At 35.9% G+C, this 21,870-nt stretch overlaps 1 protein-coding gene across 3 annotated transcripts in view; it reads left to right on the top strand.

Moving 5' to 3' along the window:
• LOC145690704 (uncharacterized) overlaps positions 1–21,870 on the top strand; it is a 430,408-nt gene that overhangs the window by 40,352 nt on the left and 368,186 nt on the right. For all 3 annotated transcript variants that reach the window (XM_081765884.1, XM_081765876.1, XM_081765867.1), the window contains exons 2-3: positions 7,137–7,256; positions 13,713–13,825. In XM_081765884.1, the coding sequence (XP_081622010.1) occupies positions 7,137–7,256; positions 13,713–13,825 (233 nt within the window). The remainder of the gene's footprint in view (positions 1–7,136; positions 7,257–13,712; positions 13,826–21,870) is intronic.

A 21,870-nucleotide genomic window follows, 5' to 3' on the forward strand; every position in this document is an offset into this window, starting at 1 on the left:
TAGGACTGAGTCGATTTTAAATATATATATATATATTGAGCCAATCGTTACAATTCTTTAAAAACTTTCAAAATAGGCTCCTTCTGTGTCGATGCAGCGCTGCCAGCGCGATTTCCAAGCATTGAAGGCGTCACGGAAGTCATTCTCCTGAATAGCCTTGAGAGCCGCGGTGCAAGCTGCTTGGATCCCCTCTGTCGTCTCAAAATGCTTGCCTTTCATCGGGCGTTTCAGGCGAGGAAACAAAAAGAAGTCCGGGGGCACATCTGGGCTGTAGGCCGGCTGCGGAAGCGTTGGGATGCCGGCCTTGGTCAGGTAGCTGTTCACAAGAAAGGCGGTGTGAGCCGGGGCGTTGTCGTGGTGCAGCTTCCAGTCGGCTCCGATGTCTGGTCGGACCCGATTGACCCTTCGTTTGAGTCTCTTGAGCACTTAAACATAAAACTTGGCGTTGACGGTTTGTTCAGGAGGAACAAATTCATGATGGACGATGCCTTTGATGTCAAAAAAGACAATGAGCATCGTTTTCACTTTGGATTTGCTCATTCTTCCCTTTTTTGGGCGAGGAGACGCCGGCGTCTGCCACTCGGAAGATTGCCCCTTTGTCTCGGGATCATACTCAAAGATCCGTGATTCGTCACCTGTGATTACGTTATTCAAAAATTGGGGGTCACTTTCACACATGTTCAAATTTTCTTGGCACAATTCCACTCGCCGCAATTTCTGATCGTCAGTGAGGACTTTTGGGACAATCTTCGCGCACACCTTGCGCATGTTCAAATGCTCCGTCACAATTTCATGAACCACAGTTTTTGGTAAATTTAACATCTGGGCAATTAAACGAATACTTAGTCGACGGTCTGAGTTCAAAACTTCGCGCACACGAGTCACATTGTCGGTGTTTGTCGAAGTCGAAGGTCTTCCAGCACGGTCTTCATCGGCGACCTCTTCCCGGCCCTCCGAAAAGGCCTTGTGCCACCGAAACACACCACTTCTTGTTAAAGCATCATCTGGGTAAGCCTGCTTGATCATATCAAATGTTTCTGTCGCAGATTTACCGAGTTTAATACAGAATTTAATCGCGTACCTCTGCTCTAACGAACGCTGCATTTTCGGCTTGCACCACTCACAGAAACACGTCGCGCAAAAAAGCCTGTCCTGACTCTCCGTGTGCTCGGAGACAACTGACCAGTCGCTCGTTCGTTAGCTAGGAACGCCCTCTACCGGATCCAGTCGGTGCGTGCACGCTCCGAAGTACGGTCATGGCGGAATAAAATCAGTCCTATTACTTCCCGGACAAACCCTGTATAATCGTTAAACAGATGAAATGCGAGTTCCACCCAGGGGCGGATCCAGGATCGACTTCTGGGAAGGGGGGCGGTGGGTTGTAATACTGCTATTTAGAGCTACTTTTAAGAGCTCCAAACTCTGGGATGGGTTTTATTTATAATAAAATAAAAGAAAAGTTCCCTCTTCTGGGAGGGGGGGAGGCGATCGCCTATAACCTGTGATTTAACTGATTCCGCCACCGGAAAACGAATATGCATAAAGTGGGACGGACTGCAACTTATCAATTGAAACGAAACCAAGTTATTGTTTGCTAAATCTGTAACGTAGATGGGAACAAATTTGTCATTGCAGTGAATATTGTTTAAAACTTGTAAAGATTACATTGTTTCTAATGGCATGATAAATACAAAATGCAATGGATGCGTCAAAAAGAATGGAATACTGGTATAACATGATAAGACAGCCTTCGTTGATCATTGTTAGAACATCTCCTACAGTGGCATACTTGCATTGTAATAAATAATGATATAACTGGATATAGGAGAGCAGATGCACAAAACCAGAGTGTATCACATTGCCAATACAGCGACAATAAAGCACTAATGTTTTAAACTTTAAGTAGGTTGTGCACTCTCTAAATATTGAGCTATTGATTTGAAATTTTGCATGTATTATTTCTTTGGAAGGAAGAAGAAAATTAGGGGGTGCCACGGTAAAATTTCAATCTTTCGAAATTTTGGACCACCCTAATATATATATATATATATATATATATATATATATCTGACATAAGGTAACCAAGGGCGCCGATCCTGGAAGAGCCGGGGGCTCGGCCCCCTCCATGCTCATGTGGACTCCCTATGTATTTTTATGAATATGTATTTTTATTGTTATACAGTATGTATTTTTTATGAATATACAATATTTGGCATAATTTGAATTCAATTTGTCTTAAAATCCTCATATACGCCTTCTTAGACCCTTGTCTTAACCAAACACACATCTGAATGGGCACCCTAAAGTTACAGACAAATCGGTGCCCTTGAAGGTAACATATCCTGAGAAACTAGCATTAATTAGTGTTAGAATCGATAAAATTAAATATAAATATACTGCTGCTGGTAAATGATTCTTATTATCTTTTGATCATTCCTCATGTGTATATAGTTCCATCCAAAATGCATTAGAAGACATGCATAGAAAGACGGATATATCACGAAGTTAGTTAACTCCTGAGCCTTTTACCAGTACATATATCTGTATATGAGCGGGCTTGTAGGCAAGTGTGTATGAGGTTCCTGTGAGTCCTTACAGTAGCTGTTCTGTTATGCATCAACTGAGATTCTTGTCTCCCACCGTTTTGTCCAGAAACAGCCACTCGTTGTAAGTATTTGACGTGACCAAGATAAAGCGATGTTTGTTGAACATGTTCCATCTTTTAGTAGCAGAACGATCTTTTTTCCTATCTTTCTGTCTGGTCGGAAGGGGAAGACACATCACATTTGCACAATTTACCAAGAAAAGAACCTAAAAAGATAAAAAAAGAAAAGAATAAAAAAAACGTATAAATACACACTGATTTGTTAAAATAAGGATACTTCTGGATTCAATATGCTACATTCTAGACTTCACTCTAAGGAATGAAGTCTTACATTCACCTATACTCAGCTTACGCTGAGATAATTCAATCGTGTAGGAAATGTTTGTATTGTGAATCCACGTGTCTAATTCTTAACAGGCACAGTTTGCTATTTGAATGAACATTTCTGTTACTAGTTCTTCTGTGCCAAGATTCAATGTAGACTTTAAGTCTTACAGGCTTTCTGATTATCAAGCAGCTGTGTAGTTATGAAGGAGGGAAGGGGAAAAGGGGGGCAACTGAGGCTTGGCCCGTTACATTGAGTTCGTTCCTTATGTGGTTATATGTTTATAATAGAACATGAAAGATAAACTACGTGCAAAGATTGAACCACATCAACACATTAAATTCGAAGTGGATTTTCGAATTCATCACTATGCTATTGAATATGTCTCTCTGAGTGTTATTTTCTTTTTCTTTCTTTTTCTTTCCTTTTCTTTCTTTTCCAGTTTATACCAATATAAATGCAAATTCAAACAATAAACATAAAAGTATGCATAAACAATTTTTGTTACCTTTTGAACAGTTTATTGTTAGCACACTTCCTACAACCTGTGATTTAACTTCACACACTCTCAGAACCCATGATTCAATAAGGTAGCATGCTATAAATATTAATAATGATACGTACGTGAGTTATGAGTGGTTTCATATTGTGAAACATGACTTTTAGTTTGTTTTTAGTATATAAATGCCTGCCCTCCTGAAAGAGTCATGGCCCCCGTAAGCAGTGGCGGCGATTGGACGTTAAAAGTGGGGGGGCAAGAATGATATGAATATTTGTATATCAATGTTAATATACAAATTTCCCTGGTTGAAACTATATACATTCATAGGCCATTTCAGAAAAGTGGGGGGCAACTGCCCCCCTAATCGCCGCCCATGCCCGTAAGAAAAAATTGCTGGCTAAACCGCTGTTATCAAGCGTTACTTACGTATATGGATTTCTCTCATATATATAAAAAAAAGTTATTAATGTATTTATTTCGTCATCTCCTTTTCCTTCGTCACCCGTATTAGCCTTTAAGATATAATCCAGGACTTTAGACTAATAATTTTATTTGATTACCGGTATCTTCCGGGGGTACGACGAAGCATGGTAAAGTACTCACCTCTGATGTTTAGAGTCTCTTGTTGGATCCCTGCCCATATGAGTATGTGATAGGCTTATAACATAGCACGCGTGAGTTTTCTCAAGATTTTCTCGTTTCTCACTTTTTCGTTCTAGTACCACTGTACCTTAAGCAGAACTACAACACCCCGAGATTTTGCCAAGGCATAACAATGGTCTTTTCTTGAACCTAATAGGCCTACTTACATATACACATTATATTTTTCCGTGACTGTATGCTTTCAAACTTAGAAAGTCACATACCGTCTTCTTTTGATCCGTTGTTAGTATTAAGCCTCCTTCCAGCTGCTTTTCAGCAACTCTTCCAATATTGTATTCTATGAACAGTTGTAAAGGAAGGCGAGTCTTTCACTCTTTCACTTACTGGTGCTATAATCCACAAAAGGGTTCAAGTAATTTGTGGTCAATGCATGAATTACCAGCACCTTTATTTCTGGCTTACTAGACTGGAGTTCGATAGCTTTTAATGCTATGTTTATACTAAAATATTTTTATCATAATCGGAAATTGAACTCAGATTTACGTCTAGTCGGCTATGCGATAAGCCTTATTTTATTTTAGATCTTGAAGCAGTTGGTACCGCTTCATGAAGCGTGGTGCTAAATGAAGACCTTAAACTCCCAATAAATCGATCAACCAATATTATTATTATTATTATTATTATTATTATTATTATTATTATTATTATTATTATTATTATTATTATTATTATTATTAATAATAATAATAATAATAATAATAATAATATAAAGAAGAAGAAGAGGCGGAAGGAGGAATATTTTAAAATAAATAAGCCCAATACAAAACCCAAACTCCCTGCGTTAGTTTTCAGTGTCTCGACCTGAATGCTTCACTTACCGAATGGACTTAGCTATCAATGGAAGAACGTACCAACAATGCTCTCACCGGTGGTGATTTGCGCTCACTCCTTTGTTGGTGCGTGTGGTCCCGAATTCTGTTCCTGGCTTTAGTATCGTTGAACTCTGCAGGGTAGCCCACATAAAAGTAGCTAGGCCAGGTAAACCAGAGACGAGAAAATAATTGTGTGATATTCTCTAAGCAATTCAGAGTTACGCTTGTGTGCCACCTGATCCTCAAGTTGTTTAACATCTTGCGGAGTCTGTATCTGTCTGGCTCCGCGATCTACTTTCAACAGGATGGAGCCACATGCGACACTTCGAACGAATCCCTGGCGTTGATGCATGAACTGTTTATAGAAGAGAGCACAATAAGAAAGGGATTGTAGTCCTCTCGTTCCCCAGGTCTGTCGTTCCGTCATTTTTATCCCTGAGGATGCTTAGAACAGATGTATGCAAATAACCCCATACTCTGGCTGAATTACACCAAAAGATTACTCACATCATCTGGAGCATCATCAGTGAAGATTTACAGGCTATGTCAGCCAATATATGTTATGTGCGCAGAAGTGTTAACAAGGGCCACTTTCAGTATGTCTTGCAACATGTAAGTAAGCAAGTGTTTACATTTTCATGCTCTTTCGGATGGTATCTGATGTTACCACGGTGAATTACTTTTATATGGATAACTCTATATAAATGACTACGAAGATACATTCTTTGAAAAAAAAAAAGTTTTTACGTGTAGGAAAAATATTTTGCAACGATGAACAATGTTAATACTCTAAAAATAATACAGTAAAACCTGGATAACTCAGAAACCTCTGTTACCGGGAATTTCGTCCAACGTAAGTAAGAGATCGAGTACTTCAATCTGCTAAATAAGAAACTCGGTAAGTGAGATACCAAGCGGGAATATGTTGGAGGTTCCTTGCATCTCCACTTATCCAGGTTTGACTGTAGATTGAGAATAGATGGTTTGAGAAGGCTTGTCTGAAAGATATTTGCCCGAAATCATGTTATAGGAGCTTCTTTGTCTAACATTGTTACGCCGAGTTACTAAGCCATAGAACAAGAATAGGTTGGCCAGTTTCTTTTCCTGTTGGTTCTAAAGGGCAAATGGAAACTGAAGTTACGCCACGTATATAAGAATAGAATATTTGAAACTTCATTACAATTTCATTAAATATATATATATATATATATATATATATATATATATATATATATATATATATATATATATATATATATATTCAGTTGCAGATGCCAATTAATATTTCTCAACTATAAGGCACTTCAACGTCAAGCCAATTTCTTAAGAAAAATTATTAGTAAAGGAAATTAGGTTTGAATTTGATTAATACGCTATTATTGGTTTCCATTTAAAAAAAGTTTCAGAACTGAATTGAGTTGAGTTGTTGATTTTGAGCTTAAATGTCCTTTCAGCAGCGAGGCTATATGAGACGAAGTTTCAGAACTTTCAGTGGTAAACTACCGAAAAATTTATCACTTCCAAACTTTCTGAAGTGTATTTACAATAAGTATAAGTAGGTAAGTCTAGACAATAAAAATAGATACAAGGTTAAGGTCCAACCTCGTCAGTTTCATTCACTCTTTTGATTAGAATCGACATAAAGATTAATGGTGAATATGTGAGTGTATGAAGTTCAGACTCCGGAAGTGCTGTGAAGTGGTTGCTTAGTTTGAGAGACTACTAATGTGATGGTATTAAAGTAGAAGGGAGTTGAAGGACAAAAAGAGAAATAAGTTACGATTGAGTAAACTTTGTCTCTCAACTAAGTACTCACTACATTACACTATTGTTTAAATTAAGTACTCACTTAATTACAGCCCAGAAAGATTTTTAGTTGAGCGTTATGGTCCTTTCTTTGCCTTAATTCACCAGTTACGATGTTGGGTGATCGCTGAAAATGCTATAGCTCCAGAGGGGATTTCTTCCGAGCTACGTGGAACAAAAGTTACGTGTGCTACATGTTCAGAGAGACGGGAACTTACAGTGACTAACGAAACATAAATATATGAAACTGTAATGATCATAAGAGTTGTTAAAGTTAGGTTTTAGTAGGCATCTACTCCCAATAGCAGAACTGAAAGTTTAACGGACAGTCTGCAATATTGTTGGGCATTAATAATATTCGCCTTATTACGTCCTTCATCGTACCATTGAGTTATTATTATTATTATTATTTCTGTTTTTCAGGTGGTGTACTCACTAAACATGCGAAATGACGACTTGGAGTTTCAGTGCAAGATGGTTCGAATGGCAGAAACATCCAAATTAGCTGATTTAAATAACAAAATAATCTTCTACAAGTCTGAAGTGAGTAATCAGTTTTTTTTAATGATATTTATTATTATAAATTGTTCTTTGCACTAAGATGAGGTTCCTAACTGTCCCAGTTTGGGCGGGATTTTACCAAGAATACTACGTCTTGCTCCGGAGAAAAATTTTTGTTCACATGGGCAGTGTAAATACCGAAAATCAATCTTCCGTTTCTTGAATAATAAACATATGGTTACAAAACGTTGGTTACAAAAATAAATAAATAAATTGCAAATTTCTAACTATGGCAATCGCAAATATATATAAAAAAACACCGATTTAAAAATTCAGCTGAGGTAACCACGACAGATCTTTCCAGCAGCAGTGGTTGCAAGTAAGAAAATAGTTGTTATTCCTGTCTTTTCGTGTATTTTCATAGTTTTTTCTTCTTTGCATTGAAAATTCTTTAAAAACAATATATTCTAATGAATTGATTTGATATTCTTAGCAGGATAAAAAATTTGTTAATTTTTTCTATCCTACTAAATGCAAACACTGAACATTCCCTTTTTAAAGTGGAATAAACCGGAACTAAAAGTAATTTTTTGTGTGTGTTTGTGATTACAATAATGATACTTCGTGAAATTTACTTTTTTGGATCAAAAAATCCAATATATTTCAATCTAAACATTTTTTGTACACCTTATATCTGGAAAACTACATACCGTAAAGGGGGGGGGGTACTTTGACATGTTTTGGAAAGTTTATTGAACATAACTCTCGTATTTATTTTCGATATAATATTGCATGTGTGCAGTTACACCAAATGGACCTTCGGCTACAAACCCCTACTAATAACGTTTCCTTACACTAAGTCTTACACCAAAATATTCTGACTTAAATTGGTGATTATGTAGCCCCACGGTTTGGGGCTAGTTTGACACGTTACTTCTTTTCATTTTAGGTCAAATTTGGGTGGCTTTTGGGACTTGTTGAACACTTGATTTTATTTTTTAAAAAACATTTTTTTTTTGTTAATGGATGATAAAGGCAAATTTTGGGGTAGTTTTGTACTTTTATTTACCCTTTCTACATTTGACAACACTTTTAACAAATTCTGAAACTAAAACTTGGCTATCAAACAAAGTGAAACAATAGAAAAATAATAATAATAATTAAAAAAATGAAATCGAAACTACAAAATGTTTTGTAATAAGAACTGGTACAGTAATGAGTTCTATTACATATCATATTGGCAATTTCCGCATTCATAGAACGGATCTCTGGATCCTTTGTTACATATCCCGCAAACCCACAACTTGCATAACACACAACAAATCCAATCTCTTCCTCGGTAATGGGCGAAATCGCACTTACAAATTGAACAAAAATTGTCGTCTATTTTCCTTTTCTTGGCCACATTGGAACACGCTGGCTCTTCCAGTGGGAAGTCATCACTTTGCACTTCAAGTTCTGGAAGTTCTTCAGATTCGAGTTCATTGTTGTTCTTGTTGCTTTTCAAAGTAACTGGTGCTCCAGGTGCTACGTTCACTTTCTTTACTCTTCTGTGGCGGATTCTCTCTTGGTTGAAACCTCGTTCTTCCTTCGGAAATTCCAAAGGGCTTTCATCCAAGATCCTTTCAGATGCACTACTGTTACCGCCAGGAAGATTCTTGAGCACAGCCTGCTTATCGAAGGGATAAAGTCCAGTTGTTCTAAAAGTACTTTGGAGATTGCTTGGAACTTTAGCAGCCAAAGCATATTTGAGCCTCTTCAATATAACTTGAATTTGCTCCTTAGGTATGATTCCCTTCCGACGCGATTTCTTCCTCCATTTTTTCAAGATCTGTCTCCAGTGTTTTTTGAGGGGGGCAAATACTCCGACATCTAAAGGTTGCAGAAGAAGCGTTGAGTTAGGCGGCAGATAAGTGAAATAGATTCCTTCTTTCACTGCAACTTTTACAACATTGGGGAGAAATGAGATACCAAGTTGTCTCCTATTACATCAACCTTTTCTTTTCCATCTCATTGTGCTTGAATGTGAGTTAACAATATCTTGAAGAACATGGTGTCAAAGTATCACCGAAAATGTCAAAGTTTCCTCCAAAGTTTAAGTAGCCCCCCTCTACGGTATAATGTAGCCAAACCCAAACTATCAGTTAACTCAGTATGATGTACTTATTTCGTCGAAAATACGAAAACTAGATTTAGAGGCCGTTCATATATTTTGTGGCCCCTGATCCAACAACTAATTATTATTGGCAAAGATCGCACTCTTTTGATGCATTTTTTATCATTCCTAAAATTTTTGGCCAAGATCGAAATCTTTTGATCCTTTTTTTGGTCATTCCTAAAATTCTTGTTAAGTAAAAGTATGTGTCTCATGCAGATATGCCGTAAAAATGGAAATCAGAAACCAGCAAGTTATAAAAATATTAATATATATCAATAGCAAGAAAACTAATTATGTACTATTTAGAAATCTAGCTTTACCATTTAACTTGTAATAATTATAAAGTTTTTTGTTTATAAATTTTGTCTGGTAACAGGCATGTCGCTCACTGTTTAAGTTACTCCCAACTTAATAAGTATATATAAGCCTTTCCTCAAATATTTGTCCCGGACTGGATCAACCCATAGTTGGGAAAACTGATAATAGGAATAGAAGATACTTGAAAATACTTGACCACACTTACTTTACTGCCAATACATACATACACCCCCCCATATATATATATATATATATATATATATATATATATATATAAATTAAGAAAATTGAAATTCGAACACACGTAAGTTAAAAAGCATATTTGCTCTGTGTACCTAGGTAGTTTTAGAAGAGATGTATTGGACAAGTAATGATTAATGTGTTACTACAATATAATATAGGGCCTATAGTAGTATTACAAATGATCTTCCTGATTATAAATCTGAACAAGATGCGCTTAATAAAACTCAAAGACGTTAAAGAGGTATCAATGCAAAAACGGAAACTAAAATTGTTTTGGTTACATTTGGTTCACATAATCGCATCGCAATGTGAGCTCCCTTTGTCAAGAGACGCACATCAACCCTGTAGTTCATTCCTTGCCATACTCGTAACATTAGATGGTTCACTAATGCAATGTGAACACGAAGATTCTGGTTCATAGTTGGTGAAGATAACCGATACATATGTAATTTGACAGAAACTAGGAGAAAAAAATCACAGGGTGTAAGATTGGAAGAACGTGAAGACCAATGCAAACGTTCACTCGTTTACTGTAGGTTGACTTTCCGCTACAGATGCATCCATTTGCTTTAAATTCAAGTACCACTTACGGATACTGTACCCACTGGATGCATCCTCACCAAACTTCACTGGGTACACTTGGTACATTTTCACCAAAAGTTATTTACAATACCTACACATGAATCTTTTAACATCTAAAAGCGCCTTTGTATAGAGATCATAAAAATGAAATATGTCCAAAATGACCAAAATGAACTTGATTCCCTTATGCGCTGAACGTGCCAAGTGTTAGCCTACATCAGGGCCGTACTGCAACCCAGGGGCCCACCGGGAAAGTGTTTTGTAGGGGGCCCACTCACATGTACGTACTGCCCCTCCCGACAATAAAAGGAGTCCGGGAGTGTCACTCGGATCAAGTATGCTGAAAAGTCTTAAAATGCAGATTTAAAACTTTTTTAAGGCAGTAATTTCTCCCCTGGCACTGACAGATCTGTCGTAATGCCCAATGCTCCATTCTTCTCTTGCACTGTACAATCATCTGCACAAAATCGATTACTTCATATCTAAATAACAATACCGCATTTGAGCCATAAACCTTTCATAGGCGCCCCTGGTGCATATACAAATACATATATGAAACATCAGAAGTAATTTATAATTTATACAAATGCAACGCTTCTCCATTGTCCTATATTAACAGTAGAACGTAGCTAAGCGGTGGGCTAGCGAGGCCGTAGCCCCGGGCGCTGATAGCAAGAGGGTGCAAAAGTGAAAAAAGAAAGGAAAACTGTTGGAAACGAATAAACGACGCGTCCCCCCCCCCAAAAAAGTATTGGCACCTTGTTAAATCTATGTTGTAGAATTGCAAAGGAATAGGTTTTTTTTTTTTTTTAATTCTTCCTTGCTTCGCTCGCAACTCAAACGTTTCAATAAGTCACAGCAAGCTTTTACTTATTACTTAAAGAAAGTTATTATATATGATTTGTTAATGACGATGTGATATAGAAGGCCGCAAGCTGCTGTTTGCGCGAGAATATTAAAAAATGTGGGTAAACAAGGGGAAAAATAACATTTTCTGAAGTTAGCATAACATTTCATAAATAACTTGAAGCAGCTGTAAAATAGGGGCTTACGGAGTCAGAACTTAACCTAACGAGTTTCGTCTTTTTCAAAGACTGATCACTACCAGTGATCTTTTTTTTATTCCATTCACATGACATGTTTCCAATTTGAAGGAATTTATTGGGATGATTTCACCACCAACTACTTATATCGCCAGGATTTTTTTTTTTTTTTTTTTTGTGCATACGTATCAAGTAGTGTGATATTTTTATCTATCTACATACACACAATGTGTATTTTCAATATGTTAATAATAAGTAGCCTTAAAATTAGAACTTTCATTCATTAAGAAATTAAATAGTTACTATAATTTCAAACATATGTAGTTGGATTTTAAAGAGGAACATTAAACATATTATTTATCTCCATCGAACAATATTGAGAAATTCGCAAAAAAGGCTCCTTCTGAATTTCCGTTACATTTCACAATATATATATATATATATATATATATATATATATATATATATATATATATATATATATATATATATATATTAAAAGCATACACTATATGTTCACAATATTCACTATATGTTTTAAAAAAAAAAACAGTTTCTAATGCATTGAAATTTCATTTATTATCGATAGTTTGAAATGTTGTAAAAGTTGTAAATTTCTATATCTATTTTCTATATCTATTCTCCAATTGGATTTGTATTAAACGAAAGGAGTTTTGTCAAGTTTAACAAAACTAATATAAGCCTCTTTAAAAAAGCTCTTATTTCTAAAAGAATACTAATGATCGCTTTCGGCTGTTTTAATGGTCTGTCTAAACAGTTTGATAAAAATTTAAGCTAGCATAACGACAAAAGCTGCTTCTCTTAGATGTATAAATAAAAGAAAAGCTTATGAGGTGAGTGTAGGGGAGGGGAGCGCCGGATTCAACTTCATCCCGGGCACCGAAATCTCTAGCTACGGCCTTGGTTGACAGCAACCAAAGGGGCCCCAAAAATTTTAAAAATTACTGAAAACATTTTCACCATAAAAGTTTAAAAATCGTGACATGAGTCACATATATAATTCATGGACACTTTTGATGTTGAGAGAGGGCTCATCATAAAAGTTTTGGTGGAGCTCCCTTGTATTTCCCGCTCCAGGGCCCCCAATTGTCTTAATCCGGCCCTGTATATTTTCTATGCAGAAAACAACGCTGCTGTAAAATGTAAATTATTATTTAATTTCAAATTATGGCATTATTTGAGATTTCAATTTAACTTAATCCTTCAATATTATCAAAAGTATAAAGCAGAGTGGGAAATCAGGAACCTTTCATGACTTGAATTACGAAAAATGCGAAAGGCTGTTTTCGCAACATCATGGGCTGGCAACGCTGATCTGGGATTAGTTGACTGTATTCCCGGTACTAGACGTTCCTTACTCCCGTATGCAAGGAGTGCGTGAAAAGTGCTTTTTGGTTCATATACCGCTACTTACGATAGGAGGTGGAGGGCCCACTAAAAAAATCACCGTCCAGGGCCCATCGAGAAATTTCCCGGTTTCCCGCCTGACCAGTACGGCCCTGGCATATATGGTCTAATCCAGGGATAGGATAAGAAACCTGCAGCCTTAAGGCCCCATACGGTCTTCAGAGACATGAACTGCAGTCTCCTGGGTCTGTAGTGAAAAAGTACTAAATTATGTAAGGATTATGAAGTGAATCAAGAATACTTAGAGAACTCATCACAGATGTGCACCGTGAGGACCAATTGAGGCTGAAAACATCAAACCTGACATCCCGATACTGTTTCCACAAAAGCAATCTTAGAGAACTCATTAGGTGAGGAAAAGGTAAACGAATAATACATTTCATTACTTTTTCTTTTTAGGACGTTATATTGTTCTACATTTTCAGCTAAGTTATTAAGGTAACTATGTAACTAATAACTAAAATACTACAAATAATAAGTCTATTGAAAACTATTATACGCGGCCTTCTTGAAAAATGGGCATTATAAATGTGGCCATTCAAAAAAAGAAAAAAGTTCCCCATTTCTGGTCTACGCAACGAATTACCTTCGTACTTCGTATGTTCCTCACTGAAATAATACATCAACTTGCATCCACAAGGGAAGTTAATCAATAATGTGTCAAATTGTAAAGGGGTTCTGGTTTGAGATTTGTATTCACATTTATTTGTATTTTGTTTCTTTTAGTTGGAAAAACACTCTGAAATGGTGGTTGAAATGAACAAGCTTCAAGAAAGTGTTGGTGCGAAGGAAGAAGAATTAAAACGTTTAATGGCAGAACTCGAAACGACAAGGAAAAGGTACTTGCTTTATCCTTCTTTTCTCTACAAACAGGATTTCAGTATTAGCTTATAATAAGACATGATTTCTTTTAAGTATATTCAGCTATTTTAATATCAACTCTATTAGAAAACTGTATCTTACATGTTTATTAGATTCGTGTAGGCTGTTGAATGTCTTAAGGTGGAATGGCAAGAAAATGAACATATTATGGAGACAATGATTAATAAGAACTATTTATTCATGACAAGGTTTCTCAACGCAAGGGTCGCGAATTCAAGTGAAAAAGATAAATGAATTAGGATTTAGTAGCAAAAAGATATTTATAAAAATTATTTATTTTTTATATTCATAGACATATTTTTATGGCCATACTTATTGTCAAATCCAGCAAAATATATTAAACATAAAAAATCAATTGGAGTGAAAGAAGAACGAAACTCCACCCATTATTAATAATGTAGCACTAATTTTGTAAATTATGACCAAAATTTGAGCTAAATCAGTGCTGATGAAACCGCATAGGAAGGAAATTAGAGCTGCTTCTCATCATGAAAATGAGAGATTAACTATTTCCTTTGATGATAGTGCCATTAGATTCTCATACGCATATCTTCTGATTTTCTAGTAAGAGCACTAATTTTCCATTTTGTGCTGTATCGTCAGCACTAATCTTGGCATTCTTGGCATATTTTCCAAAAATAAAAGTGTCTGTGTTTATGATACCGCATAGAAAGAAAATTAATCTATATATTAATAGCGGTGTCTGTGAACAAAAAATTTCAGATCCAAATTGAAAGTGACTGACTATTAATCTCTTGAACCACCCGACTGATCTCGATTTTTTTTTTTTTTTTTTTTTTTTTTTTACGTAAATGCAGTTCTGGCCTGGGAATGTTTTTAGCTATTCACTTTGATAGAATTTAGTAGAGGGGGAGGAGGGGAATTATAAAAAATAAATAAAACTTAATAACTCTTGAACCAAACGACCAATCTCGATCAAATTTTCAACATAGATGAGTACCTGCCTGGGATGGATTTTACCATTTCACTTTGACGGAACAACGTAGGGGCTGGAGAGGAGGGGGAAATATACAAAAATCAATAAATATAAAAATAAAAGTGACCATGTTCGAGTATAAATAACTCTTGAACCACCCGATCGATCTCAATCAAATTCTCAACATAGATGAAGTTCAAAGCTGGAAAGTTTTTTTATTATTATTTCATTTTTATGGTAGAACTTAGGGAAAGGGAGGGGAAGATGGTAAATCTATGAAAATAAATAAAACTTTATAACTCTTGAACCACCAGACTGATCTCAATCAAACTTTCAACATAGATAAGGTTCGGACATGGCATGTTTCCATTATTTTACTTTCACGGCACAATGTAGGAGAGGGGAAGGGAGGGACATATGTGTTAAAAAAAATAAAAATAAAAGTGTCTGACTTGTGACTTCATCATGCTTAAACCACTTTACCGTCTTAATCAAATTATCAACATAGATGAGGTTCGGACCTGGGGTGGTTTTTATCATATCCCTTTGACGGTAGAAGTTAGGGTAGGAAGAGGGGCGAGGAGAGATATATAAAAATAAATAAAACGTAATAACTCTTGAACCACCTGAACGATCTCGATCAAATTTTCAACATAGATTACGTTCGAGCCTGGAAAGTTTTTTGTTTTTTTCAATATTTTCATTTTGACCTAGGGGAGAGAGAGGAGAAGGGGAGATTAATATATAAAAATAAATAGTACTTAACTCTTGAACCACCCAACCGATCTAGTGGGATAAGTTTTATCATTTAACTGGTCTCGATCAAATTTTCAACATACATGACATTTGAGCCTGGGATAATTTTTATTATTTAACTTTGACGATGCAACGTAGGAGAGGGGGAGGAGGAGATGAAGACAACAATAGTGTCCTGCGCTTGCGCAATACCTGTGGGTTTGCTAGTACTGTTTATTTCATTATTAAAAAGAGGGATCAATTGTTTTCTTTTTATGATGCCATCATTAGAGATTTTCGTATATCTTGTGACTTGCTGATAAGAGCATTAGTTTCTTTTCTATGTGGTATCGTCAGTACTGATTTAGCACTAATATTTTGTATGCCTTTCATCTCAATCAGTTGAATGGGTGGAACTAGCGTTTCGTTTTTTTGTTTTTTGACGTTTGTGTAATAGCACATTTTTTAAAACATTATAGATTATCAGCACCAATTGGGCACTAATTTGTAGCAAACTTTTTTAAAATTATTGTTTGTATGTGTAAGGCCAGGTTCACGGATGTCTTATCAACAGTATTGAGTACCTATGCTCTTTAATATCCCTTAGCCCATTACTTTATATGCAGAATTATTTTCCTCTTCTCTTTCAAATAAATCTACTTACATATTCCTTGCTTTCTCAAATTGAATTTATGAGAAATGTAAATTTAAAATTACTTTAAATTTGATCAATTTAATTAATGACAGATATTACTTTATATTAGTAGTTAAATTTGATCTATAAATATTGACATTATATTTAACCAAATCTAATTTTCATGAAATAGAGGACAATTAGAAAGATTTAAAGAAGACATCACTGAAATCAAATCATTAAATTTCCAGTTCACTATAAACAAATAAAAAATACTTTTCTATTTAAATCAATGGGCAAGAAACAAGGATGCGGCAGGTATTAAACACTTATAAATGTGTTCATATTATTAATGATTATTTATTTATCAACACAATATATTTATCAATACAACAGACAAAATCTCAATTACAATGTTGAAATATTACAAAGCATTTTTACAATAGTTTTTTTAATGCCTTGCAGGACTTTGAACATATAAGGCTATCAATTTTATCATGTTTTGCACATAAGTTGATGGAAGCAGAACACATTCACCAGAATGGTGGATTCATATGTCCGTCCTGTCCTAGCCTTTTTACAATATAGTGCAGTAGAATAGTGCAAAAATATTTCATGACTGTCTACAAGCGGAAAATTTTTCAGAATAAAAGTACACTTATAGGAAGTCTGAAAAACACCGGAAAACAAACCGGTAGTGACGTCGCTTGGCCGCAGTGACGTCACAAACATGGTCGACCATCTGAAACTTTAAATTATCATAACTTAAAAACCATGGATCCTACGGATTTGATCCATGCACCGTTGGATCCGGAATCACAAACACTACAAATCATTATACCAGAGTCATATTCATAAAATAATATCTTCATGGAGAAATTTTAATATTTTCATTTTTACATCCATTTTAGTTCTGATTTTTTGCATTTCAACACACAACGTACTCACAAATCAGAATATCTCAGAAATCTTCAATTGCAAACACTTCAAAAAAGTTGAAGATGATGTTGGAGATGCTATTCGTGATGCTTGTTCTTGTAATTCTATGAGTGCTGGCATGTCCTTGGCTCGATCTGCAAATTTCCTTCGTAATCATATGTTTAGTAACTTCCCCAAATTTGATGGTTCCTCTACCAACCAGTTCACTCCTGCCACATCAGTGCCAACCGTAGTGCTGTCCTTTGTCTAGATGTTACTGGAAGGATCTTAATCCTTGCCATTGGTTGTGAAGACCAAACCCTTACTAGCCAAAAGTCAGTTCCTACTGTCATATGTGATCCACATATGTTAACAGATAACCCTATTTACCCAGATTCTTCGAGTCCTATAAATGCAGCAACAGACTGGCTTGATTGTGTACACACAGTAATTACAAGTAAAACCGAATCCTCTGATGAGATGATAATCATGGGCAACCTACCACTCCAAAGGATGTGAACCATAGTATGCTGAAATTCCAACTCTCATTATTACCTTTACTAGAAGCCGTTCATTCTCCAGTGATGGTTCGACATGCCATGGATATTGTTTCGTCAGTAGTTTCATATCTTAATCCTTACCAAACACTAGTTATTACAGGTGATCAGCCAGTGTATGCCCTGATGAAATAACTGCAATGGAAATATCCAGAGAAGTATGGACAACATTTTGGTAATGATGGGAGAGCTTCATATTAAAATGGCTACCATGAGTACGATTAGAAGTTGGTTAGCAGGATCAGAATGGGATCAGATATTAGTGAAGGCTGATGTCACTACATCAGGGAGGGCTGAATTTCTCCTAAAACCTCTCATGTTAAAAGAACTAAACATGCTCATCAAGTGTCAGCAGCTGCTCTATATATTCTTCAGCGAGAAGTGTAAGTCATTACTGTGAAGTTTCTAGTGACCAAGATATTGCATTTGATGAATGGTGTAATAAGAGAACAGGCGAATCGACACAGTTCGTGTTTTGCAATACAACACTAGAACTTGAAATATTGTTGCTTCAGTTTGTGAAGAGTGTATGGCTGGCAAATTTCAGTATATTCCTTGACACTCTTCTTCAGGTTTGTCCGGGTTCTTTGCCTGTGACCATGTTCACTATGCCGGGTGGATTCCAGTATTCATATAGAATCTTCTTGAATTGCCAACTAGACATCTCCAAGTGTATTCCGAGTTTCAGAGAGATTATTTCTGAGGTAGAAAAAGTGAGAGGGCTTTTTCACATATCGCAGAGATAATCTACATGAACAAAATAATAAAATCGTGAAAACCGATTGTGGTGGTGTAAATATGTTAAATACCTTCTTCCCTTCTGAAATGGATGATGACTGGGCCAGCAATCGCAAGTTTTATTTATGACTACGAACAAGAGGCTGGTTTAATTGATAAGACGGGTGTGGATACAGAGCACAGAGAACATACACACGTGTTATATTTGTGGCTCCAAAAATATTTAACAGATGTGCTAGAGCAATTTCATGAACAAAGAAACCCGTTTAAAGAAGATAGCCTTATGATAGCTATTACCAAAGTAATTATGTCAACTAAAGCAGAAGTGTCTGTCCGTCAGGCAGCAGCAGTGGGTAAAAAGCAGTATGGTACATATGTAAGGGAAAGCCTTACCGAACTCGACATATCCATACATGATGTCATAAAACGAAACAATCTGCAGCTTTCAAGTTAAAGCCCTATTTTTTCCAAGCCAAAATAAAAAAAAATATATATTTCCTGCGCCATGACTCGAACATCCTTTGCAAGCTCTATGTTGCCTGTCAGCAGCGTGATTGTGATATCAATGCCTTCTTCGCACACGAGAATCATGCATATCTACCATCCATATCTGAGTTTGGACAATCAAGAAAACCATCCAGCAAGTCAGATATCATCGAATGCATGAAGAAGAAAGCATCTCCAACCAACACCCTGACTGATGACCTACTCAAGGCAACTGCAGTAATGCTTGATACAGTAGCCGTAGTACACTGCTGCCACCACGGTCATCAAAAACATTTGCTGATTATGTTTCTGGTGTATTTGTCTCGTATGTTCAGCAACGATTAAGACATGTATCAAGGGTAGATCTTGTGTTTGATAGGTATTTCACAGGTAGCCTGAAAGTGTGTGCTCGTGAGATACATGGCTCGGGTCAAAATATTTTGGTGCGCCCAACGACTTGCGTGTCAAAACAATTTTACAGCTTCTTATCAGTAGTTAAAAATAAAGAACAATTATTTCATTTACTGCTGACTGTGTAGTGCAGATACATCCACATGAAACATTCATTATATGTACATACGATGATGTGGTAAAAACTTCTTCAAATGTTCTGCATACAAGCAGAATACCACCAACCACCCATCAGGAAGCAGACACCAGACTTTTACTTCATGTGAATGATGCTGCTGCTGCTGGCCAGGGCCGGATTAAGGGAGGGGCTTAGGGGCCTATAGCCCCGGGCCTCCAGGTGGACAAGGGATTCTATTCTGATCAAAATCTCTAACTGGCTATCTAAAAAGAATCATGAAGATACAATCATCGTCATAAAATAAAATATGACAAAAAATAGGAAACATATTCCCTTAACTTTTCTGCTGTACTTTCACAGAAATGTATTAAATGAAGTCAGCAGGGACCACATATATTTTCTAGCTCCGGGCCTCCAGATGGATTAACCCAGCCTTGCTGCTGGCCACACTCATATTATGACAGTGACCGTAGATTTTGACGTGGTAATGTTAGCAGTGTTTGGATATGACTCCATACCACATTTGGAGTTGAAAAGAAAAATAACCATTCCAGTCCATGCTATAGCTTACTGAATGTCATCAGATATCCATAAAAGTTTATCATTCTTTCATGCTTTTACAGAGTGTGATACTGTGTCTGCATTTGCAGGCATTTATAAAACGACAGCATGGAAAACTTGAAAGCAATTTCCGGAAGTAGCTTATGCATTCCACAGCTATCAGAAGATGACAGTTCTAACGAAGATCATGATATGATTTTCAGCTCATTCAGTGATTAACGATTCTAATGTATGATAAAACTAGTACCTGTGATAAAGTTAGCGATTTGCGACGAGTGTTGTTTACAAAGACAACAAGGTCAGTAGAGCATATTCCACCAACCGAAGCTGCTCTGATTCAACACACAAAAAAGCAGCTTTACAGGCAATTATATGTTGGCAATGGAAAGTCAGCAACCCTAAATTAAAAGATCTTGTTCAGTATGGCTGGCAGAAGGCGATTATTGGATATCAACCCCTACGGTCTACTATTCCTGAGGCAACACGCTCATGTCAAGAATTCACATTGTGCTGTTATACGAAGCAGTGTTCATCAAATTGCAAGTGTGTAAAGCATTATCTTCCTTGTACAGACTTATGTGCATGTGATGCTCAGTGCTCTGGGAATAACTGATGGTCTTTTTTCCCCATTGGATAAAGTATGGTAATAGGTATTACACGGGAACAAAGCGATCTGCTGATATTTGTCCCTGACTAGTGTACGTACTGAAAACAGTGATATCACTTCTATTTAAATATATATATATTGATATATAAATTTTAAAACACATTTTTCTGACCAGAGCAAAATGAATTATTTAATAACTATACGATTTTTGTTACAGTTTCAAGGACCTAACGTCCTCTTCATCAGACATTGAGAAAAGACAGATAAAAATATCAACATTTTTATGAGTGTAGCAATATTGTTGAAATCTTTCTCACTTCTAATTACGAAACCTAATTTGAAAGCATCATGAGTAATATTTTCGATGTGATTATTCAACGTTAATTTCGAGTCAAATGTATTACCAAGATATTTACCTGTATTAGGTCTGCTTATAGAAGTATTACTAAACTTATAATCAAATTTAAGGGTATTTTTTTATACTGAACAATAATATATTACATTTATTTAGGTTTATTGCAAGTTTATCGGCTGAACACTAGTTTGCAACAGTCTTTAAGTCATGCTGTAAGTTATTACAATCCTGCATGGATTTTATCTTAGCGTTTATCTTGAGGTCGTCAGCGAACAATAATTTTCCATTATTATGTATGTGATCCGAAGATCATTGATAAATAATAGAAATATAAAAATAATAATTAGGTTCAAGAACTCCTGATAACACAATATACTGATCTGATTTTTCTTTATAGGCAGCTGTATGATTAGGTTCACTTAGATATAATTTTAAAAAGTTAGCGAGAGATGAAGAAAAAATATAATTAGTTTGTTTAACAGTATTTTGTGACTTATTCTGTTGAAGGCTTTCTCAAAATTAATATATATATTACGTCAACTTGCCACCCTTCATTTAACTATAGATTATTTGTTGATTTGCGAGTAATGAACCTCTGTTGATAAGTTGAAATTACTAGTTTGACATGATCAAAGATTCGTTAATACAAGATCTGTCTAAATATATTTGCAAAGGTAAATAAAACTGAAATAGATCTAAAATTGTTAATATCATATTTATCACTAGATTTAGATATCGAACAAACTAACGAAGATTTCCATTTATCAGGGAAAGTGCCTTTTAATGTAGAGGTTAAAAGCAATCAATAAGAAATATTTAAATATGTCAATATAAGCCTTCATTATATACGAGAATTTTTCATCAAATCCTACAGCTATTCTGAATTTCAAGTTTTTGATTGCCTTCTATTACGTGTAAATGGATTTCATTAGTACAGAGCGTTCC

The sequence above is a fragment of the Thermobia domestica genome, chromosome 1 (assembly GCF_964235325.1).
Source record: "Thermobia domestica chromosome 1, izTheDome1.hap1.1, whole genome shotgun sequence".
Classification (NCBI taxonomy): domain Eukaryota; kingdom Metazoa; phylum Arthropoda; class Insecta; order Zygentoma; family Lepismatidae; genus Thermobia; species Thermobia domestica.